Source organism: Lepisosteus oculatus, chromosome 2 (genome assembly GCF_040954835.1).
Source record: "Lepisosteus oculatus isolate fLepOcu1 chromosome 2, fLepOcu1.hap2, whole genome shotgun sequence".
NCBI lineage: Eukaryota > Metazoa > Chordata > Actinopteri > Semionotiformes > Lepisosteidae > Lepisosteus > Lepisosteus oculatus.
The window spans coordinates 63,218,680-63,242,951 of record NC_090697.1 but is presented as its reverse complement, the minus strand read 5'-3'; the positions used below and the strand labels follow the sequence as shown (position 1 = coordinate 63,242,951).

At 37.6% G+C, this 24,272-nt stretch overlaps 1 protein-coding gene across 2 annotated transcripts; it reads left to right on the top strand.

Moving 5' to 3' along the window:
• The first annotated feature begins 1,148 nt into the window (after nt 1–1,148).
• LOC102690577 (BCL2/adenovirus E1B 19 kDa protein-interacting protein 3-like) lies at nt 1,149–23,220 on the top strand. Of its 2 annotated transcripts, none has more exons than XM_015345101.2 (6): nt 1,149–1,411; nt 7,401–7,647; nt 9,467–9,554; nt 10,434–10,540; nt 11,079–11,228; nt 14,103–23,220. In XM_015345101.2, exons 1-6 carry the CDS (start codon nt 1,330–1,332, stop codon nt 14,149–14,151), a joined length of 723 nt encoding a protein of 240 aa, XP_015200587.1. In that variant the 5' UTR covers nt 1,149–1,329; the 3' UTR covers nt 14,152–23,220. The 2 variants fall into 2 exon arrangements, with proteins under 2 accessions (XP_015200587.1, XP_006625864.2); XM_006625801.3 differs by having other exon boundaries at nt 1,154–1,411; nt 7,443–7,647.
• The last annotated feature ends 1,052 nt before the right edge of the window (nt 23,221–24,272 follow it).

Sequence of the window (24,272 nt, the reverse complement as noted above, 5' to 3'; positions counted from 1 at the left end):
TTGTGGTACTAATTTGATTGCCTAATACTATTAAATATGGGAGCAAATTCATAATGAGATGAGAGGAGACTACATATGGTAACATTGTGTATACTAAATTCTGAAAATAATATACTTTAACTCAAGGATTTTTGAAAGCAAGGACAGAATGCATAAAAAATCTAAAAAGGTCTACCAGACTGAGTATTTTTATCTTACTTTCAAGGTTTGGGAAGTTTTGGCTCTTCCATTTCTTCTGTTATGCTCCCAAGATGTGGAACTCTCTCCCCAAGGATATCAGTCACCTTCTCTGAATTCCTTCAAATACAAACCCTCTTCTAAAGAAAGCCTTTACTTAACTGGTTCCATTCTTCACCCCTCTGCTTGTGTTTTATCTTGTGTATTCTTTTTATTTATTGTTGTTGTCATCCTGTAAAGCGTTGAGAAGCAACATTTAAAGGCGCTATATAAAATAAAGTTTATTATTATTATTATTATTATTATTATTATAATGTTCCATTAGTTAATTACTTAAAATATGCTGCTAAAGCCAAATGAAAAACAGTCCTTTACTGCACTTGGTTTGTATTCTGGGGGTTTAATTTTTTCTCCAGAAGTCCTTATTTCTACCTGATGTCATGTAAATGAGAGAAAGAAGCAGGGGGTGATATGAAAAATTGATGTTTTGCTGAATTTTCTGTTATGTATGGAAAGTGGAATTTCCATGAACAGAGAACACACAGGCCAGAATGCTTTTGAAGGAACTCATTAATGCACAATGTTGGTTTAAATAACTGTAAAATATGTCATGCCTGGATGTTTAAACCTTTTTTACTTTTAAATGTCACTGGTGGGTGGCATATAACAATACATTAGTAGTGATGAATAACATCACTACTCATTAATTCCAGGGCCTCGTAAATGAAATTGCAAATCACTGCAGTACTTAATCAAGAGGTATACAATGAAACTGCACAACTCGGCTGTTTACACAGATCCCAGTGGCTGAACAGGCTGAAATATAATTATGCCAGACAAATTAAAACGACAGAATATGACATTTAGATGGATAGAATTCGTGTAGAATAAAGATTTATTGTGCATGTATAGTACAAGGACATCGCGACAAAATCGAGCAAATTCAGCAAACGCAAGTTAACTGTCCGGTGATGCAAAGCATAAGGGTACAGGTCGCATGATGTTCGTGAATAAACGAATGTATTAATACACAACTGACGTCAGCCGGGTTCAGGTGGGGCCGCGGCTGGCGGACGCGGTTGCGCGCACGTCCCATTCCGAGGGTTTGCGAGTGAGCGCGTGTTGACAGTCAGACGCGAACGACTCCCAGTCATGATGTCCGCTGCTGCTGCTGCTGCTGCCGCCGCCGCCGCCGCCGCACAGCAAAACAACAACGAAGAACCGGGGCTCAACGGTAAGAAAATGGCGTGAATCCTCACGTCTTCCCTTGGAGGTCGTACAGTTCTGGTTCTAACACTGCTTTATCCCATGGTAAAAAGTAATAAGGCTTTAAAAATACAGGTAATTTCAGCAAACACCATTAATATGTACACTTAACGAAATATCTTAGGCTGACTTTCTTATCTAGGAGGCGGAGGCAGCGTGTGACGGTAGCATCTATCTGAGATTGATGTTCTCTGTAGCGAACCGGATTGCCGACAATGTGAGAAGGGGGCAGAAAGGAGGGGTTTTCCTTGGATGTTATTGTGACTGACATTTTTTTGACCAATAGGAGTAGCATCATCTCGCTGGTCAGCAGTTCGGAGTGGGCGGGTACTTCATGATGTCAACAAGGCAAGAACGGAATAAATAAAAGAGAAATAGGAGGGGGTTGGGGTGTTGTTAGTAAATTAATATTTTGTTATTAAAATGTTTTATTCATGTTTACATATCAAGCTGCAAATTGGTAACACCTAATATTTAACGCCCGTTTTGTTTGTGGTTGCCTAATTTGAGACCAAATGTGACCTATGGCTGTGTTTGTATTGAAATGCATCTATTTATGACGATTGCGCTGGTAAAACTCTTACAAAAACAAGGTATCCATCTGCATTAGTCTTAAACATTTCCAGGTTTACACTGCGCCTGCTGTAAAAAACCGTTTCAATGTTAAGTTTTGCACAAGAAAAACTTGGGTCGTTTACTGAATTCTTGGATGGCATGGAATAAGACATGTTAGAGCTTGTCTTATTCGTGTTGTAAACTGTTCACAAAATGTTCCGCTAGATAATGTGGGAAAGGGGGGGAAGATTTGCCAGTATTATCTTTGAAGGCTGTAGCTGACAAATTAATGGGTAACAGGTCGAAAATGTGGCCTGCCTGCCTGCCTATCAGTGTGGCTTTGTTTACTTCGCAATGCAAAATGTTTAGTGTGTGTGGGGTGGGGGGGAATTGGAGGACTACTGTAGAAAACCACATGATCTTTTTAGATTTGCTATTTTTGTAGAATTAGGAAAGCAGTGTTTGTAGATACTGAAATGTTGTGCAATATACAGCTTAGTGGAGGTTTGAAACTAGTCAAGTCTTGTGTTTTCATGGGCATTGGCTATTGTCTCTGGTAGTTCCTATGAAATAATTGTTTTTACGTTTTTTTATCTTAATTATACCTGCCTTACCAGACCCCCCCCCCCCCCCTTTAATTTCCCTTTCTTAGCAGCAAGTTGTTGTGGCATGTCTTTAATTATAGAGCTGAAGTATTCTCTAAAAATATATTGTGTGTGAATTGATTAGATAGATACTTTATTGATCCTGTGAGGGAAATTGCAGTGCAACAGCAGCTTAACACACATAACACAGCCACAGTGTAACGAATTATATAATAATAGTACAATACATACAATACAATACAAGAGTTACTCACAGTCCGGACACACAAGAACAAACTAGAACAGAACAGTACACAGAAAAATCGTATCACACATATGAATATAAATATAGATGAAAATATAGATATAAATATAAATGTATTGCACAGGTCCCTGGCATATATTGCACAAAAAAAATGGTTGTAAATGGGAAAAAGAAAAAGAAAGAGAACAGATGTAGCAGTAGATGTGTAGATGCGTTTAGTCCATATTAGAGAACCATATTGTTATAGTAAAATTTAAAAAATCTGAATGTGGTTTACAATATTCCAATTATAAAATTGTTCAGTTTTGTTACTTGTTGGTTGTAAGAGATTATTTTTCTATGGCTCCTGTTTTTTATGATGGTGATTTTGTATTAAATATTACTGTAAAGGAGGCTCAGCAGGAATCAGTAGACAGTCCCTCCTACACAAGACCAAATTGTATTGGCACCAGAAACTACAGCACAAATGATCATTATAGCACATTATCATTTCTGCAGAATCACAGTGCCTTACAATTTCAAGCACAGCACTGCCCACACTATTTACAGAGTCCAAAACCAGGTATTAGTTTTCTGCAAAAGAGGTTATAATATTTCTGTATATAGATGTTAGGACTGTACACAAGCAGTTTTAAAATCAAACTCCAAACCTTGCACAGTTGAGACCAACTTATCATTTAGGCCTTATAGTGCTTCTGCTTGAGTGAAAAAGGATTGTCAAATCGCAGGAATAGAGTAAATACGGTGTATATAGTTCACACTGCGTCTTCAAACATAACTTACATTTACTATACTCTCTTTAATCAAAATCACTATCACTTTCAGAAGGGCTCTTATATCTGCAATTTACAAGTCTTGATATTGTCTGAATATTCTCGTTCATTTGTGTCACCGTTCATCAATGGTAACAATCGCAGTTATCCCATTACTATTGGCAGAGGAGAGAGGAAGAGGTAATAGCCCTAGCCAGTATCAGTAATGGCTTAATAACTCGCATAATGTTTCTCTCACCATGCTCCCAGAGGAAAATCAGGTTCTGATAAAGTCTGGGAATGCATGCTGACAGCATGTAATTAATCTCTTCAGTGATGCTTAAAGTAGACTTTCAGAATTGCTGTTCTGATAGTTTTACAATCGTGCAACAAGACTTCTTTCTCTGTGCAGGCAAATATGTAATTTATATTTGGTTTCGAGGGATGTAGAGGTTTATTGTCCTAATTATGAAAGTAAAGAGTGATACAAATAAATAAGATGTGGAACCAAGTTATGTGTAAATTTCCAAATATTTTTTTAAGTGAATATTTAAACATTCAGATTTCAACTAATTATGTTCTAATAGTTTTAAAGCAGTTTTGTGTTTCATTCAGGGGATTGGTCTTGTTGTTGTGGCATTAACTCAGACTACAGTATAACAGTGTTGTTCTTCTGTGCAGCTGCTCTGGGATCAGGCAGTGTTTTGCCACGTGTTGAAAGCTGGCTTTTCTTTGTGTTCCTGGGAGCAGGACAGAGGGGCCAGGACTCTGTGAGGATTAGCATCACCTTGAAAAACATGCCAGAGATCCAATAATCTCGCCATCTCTTGGTACAGCACACTGCAGGTGTACAGTATACTCCTGAACTTTAATGGAAAAATAGATATGTTGCTTTTCACCTTACATTCACAATTTTGTTACCAATGTTATGGAAACATAAGTTACACCTAATTGTGATCACCCATTCCATGATCGTACAACCATGGGTTGAAATAAAACAAAAACTGCCTTCTTTCTTCCTAACAAAGCCCTATAAAGTCCTGTAAATAAGATTGGTCATTCATTTACAAGTTACAGTCTTCCTTTATTTATCCATGCCAAAGATCACCTGATGTAGTTATATTACACATCATCTTAACATTTAGAGATCTAGCACCCTAACATTTTGACCAGATACTGTAGAATTACCATTAACTCTAGCACTGCAACTTCATTTCAGAACATTTTAGCATTTCTCATCCCTGCCAGATATTTAGATTGATTGATATAAGGATTTAATCCAGCTGTGTCCTTAAAGAAACAAGGGTATCTGTTTCAGCAGCGTTGCTGGGTACCTTGTTCCATGTTTCCACAGCCTGTCAGTGTGTCTCCTGTTCTCAGCTTTGCTTGGGACTAAGACTGTTGCATTAGTTTTACAGTTTCTTCTTTCTCAGAGCACACCTTGTCTGATCCTTGCCCATACTAGACATGTTTATCCTTCATCACTAAATATACAGACAATAATCTGCACCATATTGGACAGATCCATGTTGCATTTTGGTGCATTGAAATTACAGCTCAATTACTGTTGCTTCCACTTTGTACTCACCCTTGGAGGTAAATAGATAGCATATTGGTGACATTTGCAGGAGTGAATGGTATACTGTGAAAATGGCTACTCTGTATAACTGAAAAAGTAATAGAATTTGATTTCCTTAAATTGAGATGGAAAGCTGAAATCGTCTTGTAGGACACTCTATATTTCTGCATAGTTTGCCCGCTGATCTTCTAAAGAACACCTGCAGAATGACTAATTAGTCTCTCATCATATCTCCTCTGTGTGTGTTAAGATAACTTCACTGGAGCCAGTCTTCATGAATTCCACATGTAATTAAAGCTTATCCTTCTGGGGCGGGTTATAGCAGTCAAACCAAGCCACTGTGATAATGAGCCAGTGATACGGCCTGGGTGTTCTAAATGGGTCCACTGTAAGCGAGCTTAATTTTTTATATTTTCACTCCTGGTATGAACTAATGCCCCGTGATGCAAAACATGTGGAATGCTGAGCTGCAGAGTGCCATGGTAGATTGTTGATGACTTTGAGCAAAGACAAAGAGCTCTTGCAGTACTCTGACAGCTGGGATGCACCACTGCAGTGGTGACAAGAGGGCAGGGGTCACGCCCAGGTCGTTGTCTGATCTGGTACTTAAGGCTGGCTGCTGAATTGGGGATGTTTAAACAATGAACCATTACTAACTTTACAAGCTGGGGTTCGTTTACTGCCTCATACTATTCCTGTTTGTGTCTTTCAGAATTTCAAAACAGCACTGATTTCTTTTGCAGTAACTTTATCTTTTGGGTTCATTCCTAGCACTTCCTATATTCTTCCAGGGTTTCGCTATTTCAGATGCTGATGATAAAGCTAAAAGTACACAGAAAAGTCATTTACTCACACATTAGTCTAAATACCTCTGCCAGTTCCAGAAAATCATTTTAGGAGTAACTTTTGCTAAATTAATGTATTATAAATATTTGCATATCACCTACTAAATATTTAATCTGCTAAAAGTTTGAACAACGAGCTTTTCCCCTCCCTTCCACGTATACTATCAGTTTTGTCCTTAAGGTATCCAAGCTAAAATGTCTGCCTCTCTGAACATGCATTGTAAGACAGAACAGAAATAGTGACAGCTACACATCTGCTTGAAACAGTCATTTTGATGCCGTTTAGTAGAAAGAAATTGAAATCATTAAATACCGATGCAAATAACTTGAAAACTGTGGCACATAAACAATTCTAATCCTTTCTTGCCAGAGTTGAAATGTATTTTTATTGTTTGGTCTGAAAGATGGCATGGATGAAATGTCTGGACCTCAAATTAATGTTTCCTGTCTATTATATAATTGAAGATCCCATGGCATTGTTTGGAAGAGCCGTGGCTTTAACCATAGTGTCTTGGCTATGTTTTCCGCAAACTGGGTGTTTGGGACAGTAGATGCAAGCCTTTTACCATGATGTCAGTTTTGCATGTTTTTGTGTGAAAAAAAAATATGTATAATGTATTGTTCTTTTTTGTCATTAAAAGTGCAGATAATGTACCATCTCCCTGTCTGTTTAGTATTGCATTTGATTGCAATTGCTTAACTAAGAAATTAGTATGTATACAATATGTTTTTGAAAGAGACTAATAATCAAGAATGCTGAAAATGTTCTCATTAATTGCAGTTTGTAGACAAACTGTAACAATGCGTTGCCTCTTTTTGCTGAACTGGTATAATAAAAGATCATGTGCCGAAGTTGTGTATCAAGGGTGGAAGTCACTGATCCCACTTACTGTACTGTAATGCACTTAGCTGCTGTGTGTGTTCAGCTGCCTGTTGCCTTGTTTCCTTTGGCAAGAGTCGTTGAGACACCTATCCTTTTCGCGTCTTAAAGAGCAACAGCTCTCACTCTTCATAGAGTAGGCACCCTGCATTTCCGTCCATCCTTGTAGCCCCTGAATAGATTGCTAATCTGTCAGTTAAGTAAATCCTCATTTTTGTCTATGAAGACTTCCAGCATTAGGATGATGAATTGTACACTGAGTCTCTTTGCAGAGCTGAAGATATATTATGTAGTGAGTCCTTCTTGAAGACTTCTCCATTTGTTCTTATAGTCTGACATCCCCATGGGAAAGGGATCATATATTTAGGTCAATGCTATCTTAAATCAAGAGGAATGTGCAATAACTGTATCGTACTCCTTTTCACCCACTGGGTCTGTGTGCTGTGAAGTGTGGATTTTGGCTCGCGTCGCGACCCAGCAGTGTTTGTGTTTCTCAGATCGCCTCTCTCCTATGAGGTCTAACGCTTGTGGCGTCACAGGGTCCTGGGTGGAGCTGGAGATGAATGGGAACACGGGAGTGGCCCACCCCCCGAGCAGCAGCAACGGGAATGAAGGCGAAGACGAGCACAATGGTGGAGGGCTGGAACATGTCCCTTCCTCCTCCTCCATCCACAATGGGGACATGGAGAAGATCCTTTTGGATGCCCAGCACGAATCCAGCCAGAGCAGCTCCTCCTGTGACAGGTCGGTGTGCTGGCGGAGACCCAGGGTGGGGTGGATTCTGGGGGGACGCAGCAAGAGGAAAGAAGAGTAAGGAGAAGAGAGCTGTACACATCAAAAACTTTAGGGAAGAGTTATCTGGGGCAGCTGAGCTGAAGGACACAGAGTAGGGAGTAAGTGTTAGAGCACTGGGGGGTAGAGTAGTGGAAGTGAAAATGCAGAAGAGGAGCAGCTCTTGTAAAAAATGAGAGAGTAAGGGAGGAATACAGAAAGTTAGCTTCAGGATACAGGGGGCTAGAAGGGAGGAGGTAGGAGAGGGCATGGTGAACAACAGAGACAGGTGATGGGTGCACTGGAGGAAGAGGTGAAAATGGCTGGCACTTCTCTTCCTAACATGCAACAGAAAGAGCTGAGAAGGACATGGGGTGATGACAGAGAGGAAGGGATAGTGATAGCTGAGAGGAAGAGGATATCCTGTGTGATACCCTCTCTGGAAATGCCTTGATTTCTGAGAGGGATTGTTGTGATGTTTTGGTACCAGTGAGAACTGGTCAACAACAAGGTGGTCCAGAGTAGGAACATTTGAGCAAATATGAATTTAATAAAATTCTTAAACAATTGTAAAATATCCTTTATTTAGTATTGCAACAAAATGGTACTTCTCAGTTTTGGAGCAACTTAAAAAAAGACCAACCTAAACAATATCAGGTAAGTAATTTTCCCAGCACTGCTTTTATTACCTCACTAATAATATAAAGCTTATCTTTGCAGCTGCATGTCCTATCCACTTCACTCACCAGGTGCTCTTCCTCAGATACACGGAGAACAGATAACATGTTATTGATGTTCTGTACATGAAATCTTTTTGTGAACGATTTCTGTCTGTTTTGGCAGAGTTGGACCCGGTCAAAGATGAACAAAAATACATGAATTCTTAAGATTTTCAGTCATTAAGGCACAGGAGTATTGAAAAAAAATCTCACCCTGCATAATTCTCTCTCTTGGCAGGTCTGTTTTAATACAAACCCCTCAATGACCTGAAAACTTTATTGCAGCACAGTCACCATAACGCAGATTGGTTTCCTTTTGAGTAGGTTTTATCCCTGCTGCTGCCATTTTAATTGATTCCATAATTCAACTGAATAGACAAAAGAACATAGAATACCCATTATTTGTTTGTTTAATGGTAGTAGAGGAATTTGTAGTTCCTGATTCCTTTGGCACCTAGCTCCAAAACCCTCATGAAACCACGAGATCCTCTATGTGGATCAGCCAGATCTTTAAAATGAGATAAAAGCTTCTACCAATGAAATTCTTTTTAACCCAAATTTCTAGTTAAATGAGTTTTATTGCTTCTTATTTTCCATATGTTACAAAACCACTATGTAACTGCACATTTGTTTTGAGTCCTTAAGTCATCCTAGGAGCAGCATTGCTGGGTTTGAATTTTGTCCTTAGTTTTCCCTGCAAGTTGTCCTTTGTAACCTTTTATATGTGGTTAGACATGGTGCGTGGAGCTGTGTTTCTTACAGCTTCAGTCTCCCAAAAGTAATCCATAAGTAAAGGAAAAAAGAAGAACTTAAAACCGCAGCTGCCTCTCAAAATATGGATACCTGTTTCTAAGTTCACCAGATAATGTACTGTAATATTTTAAGGGGGAAAAAAGGGCAAAAAATGGTTTTCCTCTTTATTGATTTTATCGTGTTTTACTTTATTTTTAACCTGGAACAAACTGCCGTCTTGTTTCAGAATAAAAGCCCAGACCTTGTCCATGTCTGGAGCATCGTTTAGTGCAGAGAGTGTGTGTTTGGCAGCTGCTGAGCATTGTGTTGCCTCTCTCCAGCCCTCCACGGCCCCACAGTCCTCAGGACGAGGGACAGATTACCTTTGACGTGGAGATGCACAGTGGCAGAGACAATGGCAGCACACAGGTATGTGCCCGCCTGGAATGTCCAGGTATCCTGTGCATTCCCTCGTGTGGTAACCTTCTATCCAAAATACTGAAATCTCATTGAGCTGTACTCTCTACTCTCACTCGCTTAATTGGACCAAATTTTCTTAGTTAAGATTCACGTTACCTTTGGTTACTGATTGAAGGTACATGAAAGATAGCAGCTCTCCAGGACCATGACAGAGATGGGTGACCTACTGAATCTTATGAGCTGGCATTTCACAGCTCTTCCTTGTTCTGAGGGCATGGAGTTGGGTAACAGCCTTGTGGACTAATGATAAAACTGTTAATACCTAACTTCACCCTTGCAAACTTGCATTTTGAAACTGAAACAAGTTGTCTGGTTTAGTCTTTTTGCGGAGGCAATATGATATTTAATTTCCTTTCAGACCCTGTTTCTAAAGGTGCCCACAGCATTTTTCTAAATTCCAGCCTTTATTATTAAGCTTACTGTTTATTATTTCTGCATGTTTTAGTTATGGCTTAAGGTCTTTTTCAGTCGTTAGTGATCTTGTCAGTCTGAATGTTATTATTGTGAGAGTCTGCTTCAAGGCTTCCTGCAAAACACAGATTTCTCATCCTATTTTACTTTCATTCTCTTCCTAAAGTCTGGACAGAAATAGCTGCTATGACTTTCCACTGTATGCTTACTGGTGTGCTTTAGAGCACACCCTTTGTAGAATGCTTCAGTCCTTAAGGTTGAGGAAAATCACTGTAATTTCCTGTTGTATTTTAAAATAAGCTTTATGAAAACATAACTGGACTCAAATATTTTGTACTTTAAAATACAAGAACACAAAGCCCACTATATTCATCATTGACTACTATGCTGCTGTATTTTTCCTCCTTCTCTCTGCAGTCGGAGGAAGAGGGACTAGAAAAGGAGAGAGAAGATGACATTCTGATGAAGAAGAGTGCAGACTGGGTAGCAGACTGGTCTAGCAGGCCAGAGAACATTCCACCCAAGTAAGACCTCAACGCTGTCTTGCCAGCGGAATGCCAGTGTACAGTAATATGAGGTGACCAGTGGGTTTTTAAAAACCATTTTTGCTCCTTTTGGATCAGAATGTGCACCAGATATTTTATCATTTGTGGTGAATTTTCAAACTATACATATGTGGTATGTCTTTTAAGATTTAATAAGGTTTTAATATCTTAAAAGCTCATTGTTTAGCTGAAATCTAAAAAAAGGGCCTGTTGTAAGTGATTCTTCAGTAACAATTGTTGTGGTTCATTTTCAGTACAAAGACAAAACAATAACAATTTGTCTTCCAATTCTGCTGCTTCAATGCTAGTTAAAACAGTATTAAAACCTAAGAAAACATTTGGTCAAGAATGATGAAATGATGAAAAGGACTAGGTGCACTCAGTGTTAAGCACACCTCTGGTTACCACATGTTTAATTCAAATTAATTGAAATGGCTTTGGTTCTGTGGGACAGAGAGGCTCAGCATATCCTGTCTTGAACACCACAGGGAAGAAACGCTGTTCTTCTTCCCTGCAGGGAGTTTCACTTCCGACACCCAAAGCGCTCCGTGACCCTCAGCATGAGGAAGACTGGAGCAATGAAGAAAGGGGGCGTCTTTTCAGCCGAGTTCCTCAAAGTCTTCATCCCCTCACTCCTCCTTTCTCACATCCTGGCACTGGGGCTGGGGTAAGTGACACTGCGGGCACATACTGTACATCTACACACACCACAGCAACCAGGTCCTCATATGGGGAGGACATTTCTGCCATTATAAGGAGGCTGAACATATGGGGCCATATTGTATATATTATATCATATATCATATATATAGTATATATGAATATATCATATTCAGCCTTCACGGAGTTGCTGAATGAGATTTGTTTGTAAATTTCTTTCGTTCTTGTGTTCTTACTGCATCTATTTCTCAAAGTACTGTAATAATGTTACAGAATGGTAAAATAACTCTTATGTGTCTGTATAGATTCCTAAATTATCAAAATTCAAAATGGAGTAAAGATAAGAGGTGAAATAATAAAAGGTGCTTCAAAGAGTATTTTGAAACTGTACAGAGACTAAAATGAAGGTTTAATCAGTAGAGAGTGAATGGTAACAGTTTTAATGTCTTTGGCCTGAGGCACAGAACAGATTAATTCCAAGAGTAAGCAAAATGAAAACTTAAAAGTAGTGACCCATAATGTTTGGTTTAATAAATAATAAAAGTAATAAGTAATAAAAGAAATTGAAAAACAGAAGGTCACACAAGGGAGCATAATGAACTTCAAGCAAAGGTTAAAAAAAGATTTAAACATCTCAAGAGTGTGATGGGAAGGAATATTGCGCTAGTGTCTGAAAAGCTCATATGAGTCTTTATCATATTCAACACCAAACAAACTCTAAAGGATTAAGTAAACTGTCTCAGAATTAAAAAGTGGGAAAACATTTAAATGAAGAAAGGAAAAAAAGCTAATGTTACATTTTCAATCATTATTGAAATAATGATTTATTCAATAAATCATTGATTGATAGAATCATTAGTTCAATACATTACCAAGAAAAAAAACACCAAGTTCAAGATGAGGAAGGACAAAGTTCTATAATGGCACGGAAAAGGCACAAATGTTACATCTACTCCGATCCATAAAAAGGATTATAGAACTGAAATTATACACCAATATGTATTCTATCGCTGTTATTGTATTGCAAGATGCCTTGAGAAAAATACTTGAGAAAAGGTTGCGTTTTGGCTCTTAGAAGCCCTTAAAATAGTGTGATCATAATAATAATAATAATTGCTTACACTTTTCTGGACACTCCACTCAAAGCTCTTTACAGGTAACAGGGACTCCCCTCCACCACCACCAATGTGCAACATCCACCTGGATGATGCGACAGCAGCCATAGTGCGCCAGAACAATCACCACACATCAGCTATCAGTAATGAAGCCAATTCATAGATGGGGATTATTAGGAGGCCATGATTGGTAAGGGCCAATGGGAAATTTGGTCAGGACACCAGGGTTACACCCCTACTCTTTTCAAGAAACGCCCCGAGATCTTTAATGACCACAGAGAGTCAGGACCTTGGTTTTATTTCCCATCCGAAGGACAGCACCAGTCTAGTGTCCCCGTCACTATAAAGGGGCATTAGGACCCACATGGAACACAGGGTGAGTGCCCCCTGCTGCCTCCACTAACACCTCTTTTAGCAGCAACCTTAGCAACCTCCCAGGAGGTCTCCCATCCAGGTACTGACCAGGTTCACACCTGCTTAGCTTCAGTGGGTTGCCAGTTGTGAGTTGCAGAGTGATATGGCTGCTGGCTCTGCAGTTGCAGAGTAATATTATGTGCTCACAGCAGAATCTTTATCTTTTATTTTCACTTTTACCGTTCAGACCTTATAAATTCACATTGCATTCTTCTATAAGTAATGATTCCTGCAATAAATTAGCCAGAATTAAAAATGTATACATAAGAGTTAACCTTAAAGAGACTGAATGTAAGAGGGCAGATTGGGATTGTCTGGCATTCTTGTTATTTTAACTTGCATTCACTAGGTTAAAGCCTCTCTGCACTATCTGTTGGAAGCCGCAATCACAGCTAAATTTAGGGAATCATTCCACACCAAAATTGCCCAGGAGTATCTAGTTTTCCCATGGCTTCTGCTATGTGGTTACATTAGGCTCATAGCTAGGGTGGGGACTGTGTATGGACACATTAAGGAAGTGCAGCTGTGGGTGGCAATGCAGTGCTTTACAAGTTGTACAGCTTACAGGGGGAGCATGAAATCATTTCAGGAGCCCCGAAATAACAGTGGAGACACTTACTCCTCCCTGTCTGGCACAGATTTCATCCAGGGCTGTCTAGAAATGTAATGTACAATGCAGATATTTATTCCTCCTTCCAATGATTGCAAATGTATGAATATAAATTTTAACATGTTTTACAATAAAAATAAGATTATAGTTTAGTTTCACATCATAGCTGTAGTTTCCACACCTCCATTATTGGAAATTATTTGCTTTATTTTAAACATGTCTCTGCCTTCTTCTTCTTCAAATGCCTATTAGCTGAAAGTAATGTCCTTTGTTTACCTTTTGGTCAGGGAGTTGTTGTTTTTTTTGCTCTTATAACCTGTACATAGCACTTTTTTCTTTGTTAACATAACAGCTTTCCTTTCCTTAGAATTCTAAAGAACCCCTTATTAAAGATATTATTAAGAACCCCTTCTAAAGAAGCCTTATTAAAATTAGTGCTACCTGAGCATTATAAAATTGTCCCATTTTCTTATAACACATCCCTCCAGTGTAAGCATCCAGTGGCATGGTTGTCTGCATTATATGATGGTACAAAGCTAGGCTACCTGGTATGGTTTTACATGTGTCTACTCCATATTATGTTTTCTATTTGTCACAACTTGATTCTCTTGTACATCTTCCCTGCCAGACAGTCAAATTCTGAATAACAAAATACATTTGCAAAAGTGTAATTTGTGACTTCAGTCTTTTGTGGATCTCGATCTAATATTGACCTATTTCTTTCTCCTCCAATGTCTTTCAGAGTCTACATTGGGAAGAGACTGACATCCCCATCAGCCAGCTCTTTTTAAGTGCCTGGGATCCGTCAAGTTGTTAAATGTCAGTTTGTACAACAAATGCCCTTTCTCTTTCTCTCCCAACTCAAGCATGACATTAGTCATCTCTCACCCAAAAATATTAAACATCTTTCTGAGAGCACTGTTCATGAATAGGGGTGGAGATGAGAGGGTTTATCACAAGCCTTTTATCATATTGCAGTCTTTTCTCTTCTCATTCTGTCACTCACACCCTGTTTATCCTTGGTCATTTTTTCATATCTTTTTTAGAATTGTATTTGTTAGTTTTATTTCTTGCTTCCTCTTTTGTGATATTTACAGGTGTGGAGATGAGAACAGACTTCTGTTAAAAAGCTTTTTGATGCATTTCAGAAATCCCAGCTGCAGGCTTTTGAATGTGAACTAATAGCACATACCGGATGTTTCAAGCTTGTTACCCTTCTTGGAATAATTTTACAGACTTGAAGTTTAAATAATATGTTTTAATTTCCGTTTCATCTGTATAATGTGCACAGTAAGTTGCAACTCAAGACACCTGAAATGGATCAAACGTCTCTGCATGTGCAGTCCTGTTTCTGTCATATTTTCAATTTCATCTTGCAGATGAATGTTAGGAGATGCCATTCTGGAGTGACATCTGGATCCCCACAGTGCAAAATGCCTATTGTATAGAAGATGAATAATTTGCGTGGGATTACAAATTAATACATAAATGAAGGAAAAAGAAAACATTAACAAGATTTGGCCGAGAGTGAAGTAACCCATAAGCTAAATCTTATAAAAAATATTAATTTTTTAATATGAGAAACCTACCCTTACTTTTATTAGATTTATTAAGAAATATAATTTCTTTTGTAAGGTTGGTTTGAGACAGTTGAAAAATACAATGTGATGAAACTCCCTTTTATTTTCCAGATTTTATATATTTTTTTACATATAAGCAGTGGCCCAAAGTCATGATACAACATTTGAGGAGTTCAAATAGCAAAGTTAAATTTTCTTAATGGAAAACTGAAGATGAATCAAATTGAAAAACACACATCTTAGTAAGATCATGCACTTTAAAATATATATAATCTTATATTCACACTTCTCAGTAAAGGCTTCCTTCATCCTTTTGTTAGGTGCATGTCATGGCTATTTCACAGGGAGGGATCAGAAAAGATGTTACTACGGAACAGGCCTTCCTAATGTCTATTCCTCAGAACTCCACTGTGTTCTGGTTTTCATAACAAATGAGCTTTTAGTTACTTAATCAAACTCTTCCATGAACTGATTGTTCGATTAGTCATTGTGCCTCCAATAGTTGGTAATGTCACATGACAATGTTAAGGAAATATTATGAAATATACAACTGTTCAGGAGGTAAAAAGTAAAATGGTCTTCAGATTAGGTCTGCCATGGGTTTGATTGGGTTATTGAGAGCTCAGCTGGAATTGAAAACCTGGGCCTCTAGAAATAGGCAGACCTGATGACTTGAAAGAAGGTTTCGCTGACTGTAGAAGCACTCCTGTATGGTTAGAATTTTGTGCTAAGTGCAGGGAGAGCTGTCAGCAGAAAATGTTTATTATGGGGGTTCCCTTAGATATTAATGAAAACAAAGGAACGGAGGTTGTTGAAGCTGTCCCTTTGTAATTGTAGCAATGAACCGCACAATATAACTTGTAAGCACTTGATTTTATGTTTAGCTTTTGAATCAAATTTTCAAAGTACATTAAAAGTAAAAATGTGAATTTCAATTTGATTTTTTTCCCCCACAAAGTTTTCTGCCAGTTGTTGTTTTTTTTGTAAGTAAGTGGAGGTGACTTAACTGAACAAAATTGCAAAGAACAGGCTACAGATTTAATTAATGTCTGAAAACATCTCCATAGCTTAGTGCAAAAACCACAAGTTTCTGCAAACTTTTGCTACTTTGTATCGGGATGAGTATGTGGCAATAGCAGTGTTGTCAGTTATAAACAATGATATAAGTAGTAATCTAGTATGTAGTATGCACCAAGTAAATGTATGAGACAAGATTAGAGAGAAGTGAGAGTGCCTAAACAGCCTCTCACAGCAGTGTGACAATTGCCCACCATACTCTCACCATAAATCACTTTTGCTCAAAGTCTGGCTTTCCATTTATTGATGAGACAGAGTAGTGTATAGTTTAAGAGTAACATTACATTTGTGCAGCTTAAAGAATACTTTCTCAATTTCTAGAAGATGGAAATCTGTTCTTTTGTTTTGTAAGACGGCTATACATACTACATAATCAAATAACATTTCAGAGCAGTGTGTTTTATGTTCAGCTTTAGAGCCATGTGCTATTTTTTTTGCATCAAGTAAGTTTTTTTTTTCCCCCAAAAAATGAAAAGTAATCTGTGTGTGAAAATGTTGTGCTCAATGGGTCTTAATGCAAGAAGGTCTCTTATCGCTACAAATGAAGATAAGAAATGAAGATTAAATGCAATGCAACTGCAGTCAAGTCTGCACAACACAAAATTACCTAGCCAATGTGGCAGAAGGAAGTGCAGACTCATTGTGTAATTGTTTCACCTGTCATTTTATATAGATATATGGCATATAAAACATGTTTATTTTATGACATCACAATTTGGAAGACCCTATGTATATTCTTGATTTTTAAAATTCTGTTTGGAGAGTCTGAGTCAATTTGCCCATTGTTTATAAAACAGAATATTTATTGATAGTTCATCCCTGAGTGGGATGTGTCCTACAAGTTGTCCAATATACCGATATACCATGTATGGATTGCAGACTTGATTTGGACACTGATAAATGCTTAGTCTGCACGACATAAATGGCCTTGTGCAGGTAGGACAAAGACACTGGGGATTTGAGAAGTAGAGAAGGCAATAGAGGGATCTCACTGTAACAAGCTCAATGCATTTGCTTTGAGCCCTGATAAATAAGCATGAGGGCAGGACTTTTTTATATACAGGTCTCCACTCCAGACAAGGATACCAGCATGCTGTTATTTCAGAGGAGTGAACAACAATCCTTAGCCCTGCTTTCCAAGAGTAGATGCTAATACTTAGAATGTGGGTGGCTTTGCAGGTGTAAGGATACAGACTGACAAATTCTCCTTACTGGATTTCAGACAATTTTCTGTGATTTTCTGATGTATTCTCTTGTCCTGCTTACATCAGTTTCTTGAATATGGGCTGTATAGCTTTAATGTCACACCCCTAAAGAGAGTTTGCAATGCAGGAATTTTGTATTGTGTTGATGGTTTCTTGAACTCTAACAAGTTTAAAATATTGTTTATATTTCTATAGAAAAATGGTTTGCCACACTTATGCGTGTTTTACCACAGGGGTACTTAAATACATTCCAATCTATTTCAGTACAGCAATGTCTCATTTAGTAGTGATGGTATGAGGTAATATAGACACTTATTATCGTGGGTTCAATGGGGAATATGTTCCCAAGAGCACTATTTCTATTTTTATATACAGTATGCTCATCTTCTATTCAAGTAAAGTCCTCATCCATAATGGCACTTCTTATATTTTGGTCACAGAATATAATTTTCTATTTTGTACAGGAAGTTGTTTATTTTTAAATTGTTTTTCCTTAAGAAATCCATTATTTGGCTCTGGACGAGTGCATTCAGTCAGACCTTGTATAGATGAACTGTCTGCCTTTGAAGATGTAGGTCCTCCCATAAGTCTCCTACCATCATTATGGAAGGAGACTTATGGGAGGACCTACATCTTCAAAGATGGGCCTGGCTGTGCACGGGCAGCTTCATGGGAAGCTTATGACTTCCTTTTGAGGGTACTGGCCATACAGGGAACATACTCCCATTGGCTGAGAGCTTGTATGTTATTTTTTGTTTCTTGCCTTTGGCACAAATTGTAGTAGGGTGCACAGCTACAGCCTGCCCTGAGTTTGCTGTGCAGTGTAGGCACTTCCATCTGGCCTGTGTTTCACAGAAAAACATTCTGCTTTAGTTAAAATAATGGCCAAAACAAAGAACGCTGTGGCAAATCGGTGGTATTAGAAGCAGTGCTAAGCGAGCCAATGCTGTACAAAATTTGTGTACAGCCAGAAATTCAGTTGTTAGGTTAATATGAATGAATGCCTTATATAATTAAACAGCTGGCTATTAGGGGCCTGCACTGGAATAGAAAAGAAGGTACAGTATTTTACTACCCTACTTTACCATGTGCTTTACTCTACTTCACAATGTCTTTACTATGGATACAAAAATACAGATAAAAGTCTTTTAGCTTTTTAGAAAACTATATATTGCACCTAGTTCTTAACCCTAATACAGCTCAGAATATTAAATAAATTAAAGAGGCTCTCCAGTGTATACTGGGACTTTTTTATTTGCACAGGACTGCTTTGTTGTCAGTTCAGTATGAGAGAATATAGCTAAAAAATAATGAAGGCCACCACAGATATTACCCAGTGAGTATAGCTTTTTTTATATAATCAGAAGCTCATAAAACATTAGTGTAGGACTGCAGAGAGTTTGCAATCAATCAGTGCATGTTTTATTTCTGGAAGCAAGACACAGTAAAGTACTGCAGTGTGTTTTAACTAGTATACAGGCAAGGCTGTACTGGGTGAATTGGGCTGTACTGTCACAGAATCAGCCTTTCTGTCACAGAATGGGATTAAAGAAAAGCTACCTTTGGAAATGTTTTCTCAAGCCTAAATAGTTTCATCAGGTATTACTCTTAAGGATGGTACACTTTATCATTGTATTGAGCCGCCATTTTATTTTTATTTTCTTTATGCAATATTTTTACTTTGTAAAAAATATATTGTTTTAGTGCCACAGGCTTGGTTCACAAAATAGGCTTCCATTGCACATGTTACTGTAAGCAGGTCCTTACAGATGTCTTTCCACTATCACCTATATCTGCTATAAAAATGTAGTCTTATCTTTGCATCAGGATTTTCACTAGGGGATACAAGGAAAACACCTGTACCTAGAATGTGAACATGCATATCCAGAGGGTAGTAATCAAGGGGAGGATGAATTACAGGGTTTAAAAAAGATTTTATTGTTAATCTTTTCCTGAAAAAGTTGGCTTTAATTTGTGCTATGGGCGGGTCCCCCAGTTTGAAGAAATCCTTTAAAAGGTAATGATCTTTATATTAAATCTCAGTTGTCTGTATTGGGTTTTTATCAGATTGGAAAGATTTTCCCATTAAAGTTCCTCAAAAACAACACCATGTTCAATATATTTTATTTTTGTTCTTTTGGTTGTCTGTATGCAGTCTCCCAGCTGTCATTGTTAGTTTCTGTCTCCTTGTTTGACCTCTGTGCCTGTTGGCTTAAAAGTATATGCTGAACAATTATGATGGTGGTGTTCTCTAATGCTGTAACCACAGGTCCATTTCCTGGAAATGGCAGATTCCAATCTCTGAAAATAAACCCACAAAAGAACTTTTGAGGGTTATGAGATTGTTGTGCTTTCTGTATTTGTGTTTATCTCACGGAGGGCTTTTATTCATAAATCATTTTTGTATCTCGGTAACACCAAGCACAAGATGTAAAGATCAGGTTTTTAATATTAAAAAATCAAAAAAAATATTGAAGAAGCCTGCAATATTTAGAATGAAAAAACAGACATGATTAGAAGGCAAACTGACATAGACTTGTTGGTAAATGGTTTATAAATAAAGGCCCTGAGATCCATTGCCCTTTTTAAACTTTATAAGTAAATTTAGAAGCTCAGCTTTCAAAGATTTTACTAAGAACAAAATAAATTGATCTGGTTTTAGTGATGTCTTAATCTGTTGCAGTGTGAATAATGTAGTTGAAATGCATAGCTGTGGATTCTGCATTGCTATCTCTGTGTGGTGGATTGAGGGGAATATTTTAAAAACGAAAACGTAAAAGTTCATTTTAATGTGCTAGACTTTTCCAAGGTTGTTAGTGCTACAGTAGTGTTAGCTTCACACCCTTAATTTTTTGTACAGATGCAAACTTACTTTAAAATTGTATACTTATCCTGAAGAAAAATATTACGTTAGATAAAATAATCATTGCCCCCTCCTAAGCTGATTCGTGGTAGTTTTATTATTTTTAATTGTGACACTTGACATCAAACCACCAAGTTACGGCTTTACAAATCAAATTGAAAACATTTGGATTGGTTAACTTAAAGTATTGAAACGTGTTGTTTTATGCTTAAGGACCGTTGGGTGTGAACTTAGCGTTTTAAGTGTTTACTGCATACAGTTTAAACAGATGTGTAGTTCCCATATTCAGAAATGGGAAGTGGAGTCAAACAGTACAGAGTACGGTGCATTCAGCACTTGATTTTTACTCTATGTGATGATTTCTAATTTTAACCACCAATAAATACTTAAATGACAAATGTGATAAGGGCCACCTAGATGGGTTGTAATGTGTATTACACGTTTATTTTAGTCTATAAAAAACATGTTTAAGTCAAAAAGTAAATTAGAATTCCCTAATCATTTACATTTTTGCCTAATTAGTAAGGGAGATTGGACCTCTGAAGGAATATTATCTTATCAGTTTAGAAGTATGGTTTGTGTTGCACAAGTGAATATCAAATTCAAACTCTTCTTGTGCTTTAGCACAATTCTAAGTAATATTTTTGAGTATTCATTTTAATGAATTAATAAAACATATTGATCTTAGTATTAATTATGGTATTAATTTAATTGGCATTAAGTAAAAACAAACAAGTGCCCAGTTGGATGCTATTCCTGATCTGCCTATAGAGAATTAACATTGTAGCCTGTCTCACTGATGGTTGTATAGTAGTTTCACCACTTCTCTTACCACCTCAAATATGTTAACAGATGGATTTCTTACACCCTTCTGACAGATTGAGGGTGCCAGCAGATCTGTCTCAAGGCATGGTAAAAGGTTTCTTAAGAAACTAATTGAAAACACAGGAATTAAAGGATCAAACAAATTGACCATCCTTTCGCACTGCAGTTATTTTTTGCCTGGTTCCTCCAAATCTTATTTTTGTTTTAGTTTTCACAAGTAACGATTTGTATGGATGTATGTGGAAGTTGCCTACTTAAAGAAATTACCTGGTATGACCTGATTACTACCGCATGTGAATCTATGTATGATCTAACCCTAAATCAAAATGTGATGGGTGGGGTGCTTTGTACAGTGACAATGTTTTTTCCTAGTTAATTGTCAAGTGAATGCATGCCTTTAAACACTAAGGCATGGGTTTTTGTATTACACAGATTTTGAAATTCACCTGTAAATTCAAACAAAAATGAAGCATGTCTGTACTTCTAGAATTCTTGTTTACTATTGTGCATGTAGGGCACAGTCAGCATGGCTTCCAGGTGAGGTTTGAAAAACTATTCTGTCACATTACAGGCCTTCGTTTTCGCAAAGAGAAGGTGTTTTGTGTGCTAAAATGCAATATGCTACTGTAATGGCCATTAAGACATGGGTAGGGTGCACGTTTTTCAAAGTGCAGTATAAATGAAAAAAAAATAGGCATATGTATGAAATGTATAGGTTACCAGCTATAGCTTTTTACTCCACTTAAATAATTTTAGTCTTACTGCAGCCAAATGGAATTTAGTTCTATCTCAGCTGTTTCGTTGATATCATGCTGTGTCTTTGGACAACTTTACAAGTCTGACATCCTCTAGGTCCTTGACTACAGTATTTCACAGAAGAAATAAGCTGTATTCATTGCATTGTGTGGTGGGGACATGATAGATATGTTCCAGTTTGATTTCCCTCTTAATTTTCCTAAAAAGTCCTTCATTGCATTATTCTAGGGTTCACTGTAAATCTGTTGCATTAACTTGTGTTCGCTACCTCTTTGGAGTTTAAGAACCCAGAGGGCAGTTAATTTAGTCAAACTAGTTTACAGGGCACTAATCCTGATACTAGAGGGCCAGTTTTCATTCCCATAGTTCTTAATGACCTAAGTCAGCTCATTAATGTCTTAAACTGGTGCAATTTACAACTTTAACAATTATTCTGATGGATGTGCTTTATCAAGACATACAAAACCTGCAGGTATTGCAGCTCTCTAGTATCCATTGTGGAGAAGAATCCTCTACTTCTCCTCCTCCCCACTAATAGCTGATGTGTGGTGAGCGTTCTGGCGCACTATGGCTGTCATTGCATCATCCAGGATGCTGCCCATTGGTGGTGGTGGAGGGGAGTCACCATTATCTGTAAAGCGCTTTGAGTGGAGTGTCCAGAAAAGCGCTATATAAGTGTAAGCTATTAATAATAGTATATTATTATTATTATTATTATTATTATTATTATTATTATTATTATTGTTATTATTGTTATTATTATTACTGATCTAGTGATAGACCAAGTGTGGTTATTCTGCCTTGGATATTAATCTTTTGTTTCTGTTCCAGCCAAGTGTGGTATGCTTTGGGCTTTTTGGTGGATTACAGAGACAGAGATTTGTTTTTTGAGTATGAGAGTAAGTGTTCACTCACTAATTAATGCTATTCTACACTGCAATGTAGGAACAATCCCTAGAAGTGTTCAGGGTCTCCTGAACTTTACACACGTGCACACACCTGGTGTTCCATGTTAAATACACATGTACTTCTTTCATTGGGTTTTAAAGGACTTCTAAATTTTCACTTGCTGCATAGTTTTTCCTAGAGCTATATCTTTTCCTGGAGACATAGTTCTGTGCTTTTGTCAACTCTCCATGATAAACAGACCTATCCAGATTTTTTTGTGCCATTACATACAGTAGCAGAACAATATTTATATTTTGGAAATGGAGCTTGGTACAATGTTTGCTGATTGAAAATGAGTATAATCCCTTTTGCTCTGCTAAAGACATAAAAATATGCTCTGGAAACTTTAACTCTGAAAAATGTGACCAGTACTGGATACATTTCTAGTCTTTTCTGCAGTTAACATTATCTTTAACTCCTGTTTTGTGTTTTTTGGAATTGCTGAATTATGAAAAGGAATTTTCTGAAAGCATAAGGAGTTCACTGAGCCAAAGTAATTTTTATCCTGCTTTTTTTGTAGCTCTTTGTAATATTGTGTGTAATTAATCAAAAAGTGTGTTAAGATAGCACTTCTCATTTTGTGCCATTAAAAGTAGTCACAAAAAGGTTTGTCCCTACACGTGTTTGTTTTTTCCAGTGAACTTGCTGAAATCTGGTTGTATGCTTATGTTTTGAGTAAGGCACTCAGTAACCGTCGTTTGTTTTTTATCACTATGTCGTGCACTAAGATTTTGTCAATAATAGGAAGTGACAGGTTAGGATCCATGCAGGCCATAAAAGTACTGCAAAACTTCCAAAAAGTGCCTTTATTTGCAGTAGTAAAGGAAAAGCACTGAAGATCAACCGAGAGGTGGTGTGGGAGTGAGTAGCTGAATAGCTAATTAAGCTACCAAATTGGAATATGAGCTTTCATCATATTTTTGTAGTTTACCTTTTAAAAGACTCGAGTAATTCATTGCTAATTCTGAATCCTATTGCATTGAATAAGTTATTTAGAAAGCCACAGGAAAATAAGTTGGATAAATACAACAAAATGAGCTCCTATACTCTCATTCCCCTTAAAGACACCCAACCTAGGTGTTTCAAAAGAAATGACTAGTACCTCTGCGGGTCAGTTCATTTTTGGCAATTATTTTCTCTTCAATCTTTTTGCTGCTCTTCAGGATTCACAATCTCCTGGTCTAAAATCTCTTTTGATCAGGGGGCATCCTTCTTCCCATCCCTAGTCCTAACCATAACTACCACTTGGGCTGGTCTACCTCACTGACTCTTGGTACTATGCACTACCACTCGTACTGCTTCAGAAATCCTATAGTTGAAAAATATATCACCCAGCCTCTTTCTGTCAGCCATAACCTCTTGGCCTTGTACTCTCAGCCCATGCTCATTGCTGCCTGCCACTTCTTTACCACTTTCCCCTTGTATTGCCCTGTTCCTCAACTCTACTTGTATTCAAGAAGTCCCCATAGTGAAATGATTATAGCCTCTGTTACATGCTAAATGACACTTTCTTTTATAGAAGATATCTATAGGCCAGGTACTTTTGAAGGGTTAGAGAAGTCTATAAATCTGTGTTCCTAGTTATGGACATTCTTTGCCCTGCAGATTGCATTGTGATAAGAATAATGAGATCGGTTATGTTCACTACATTACAAAAG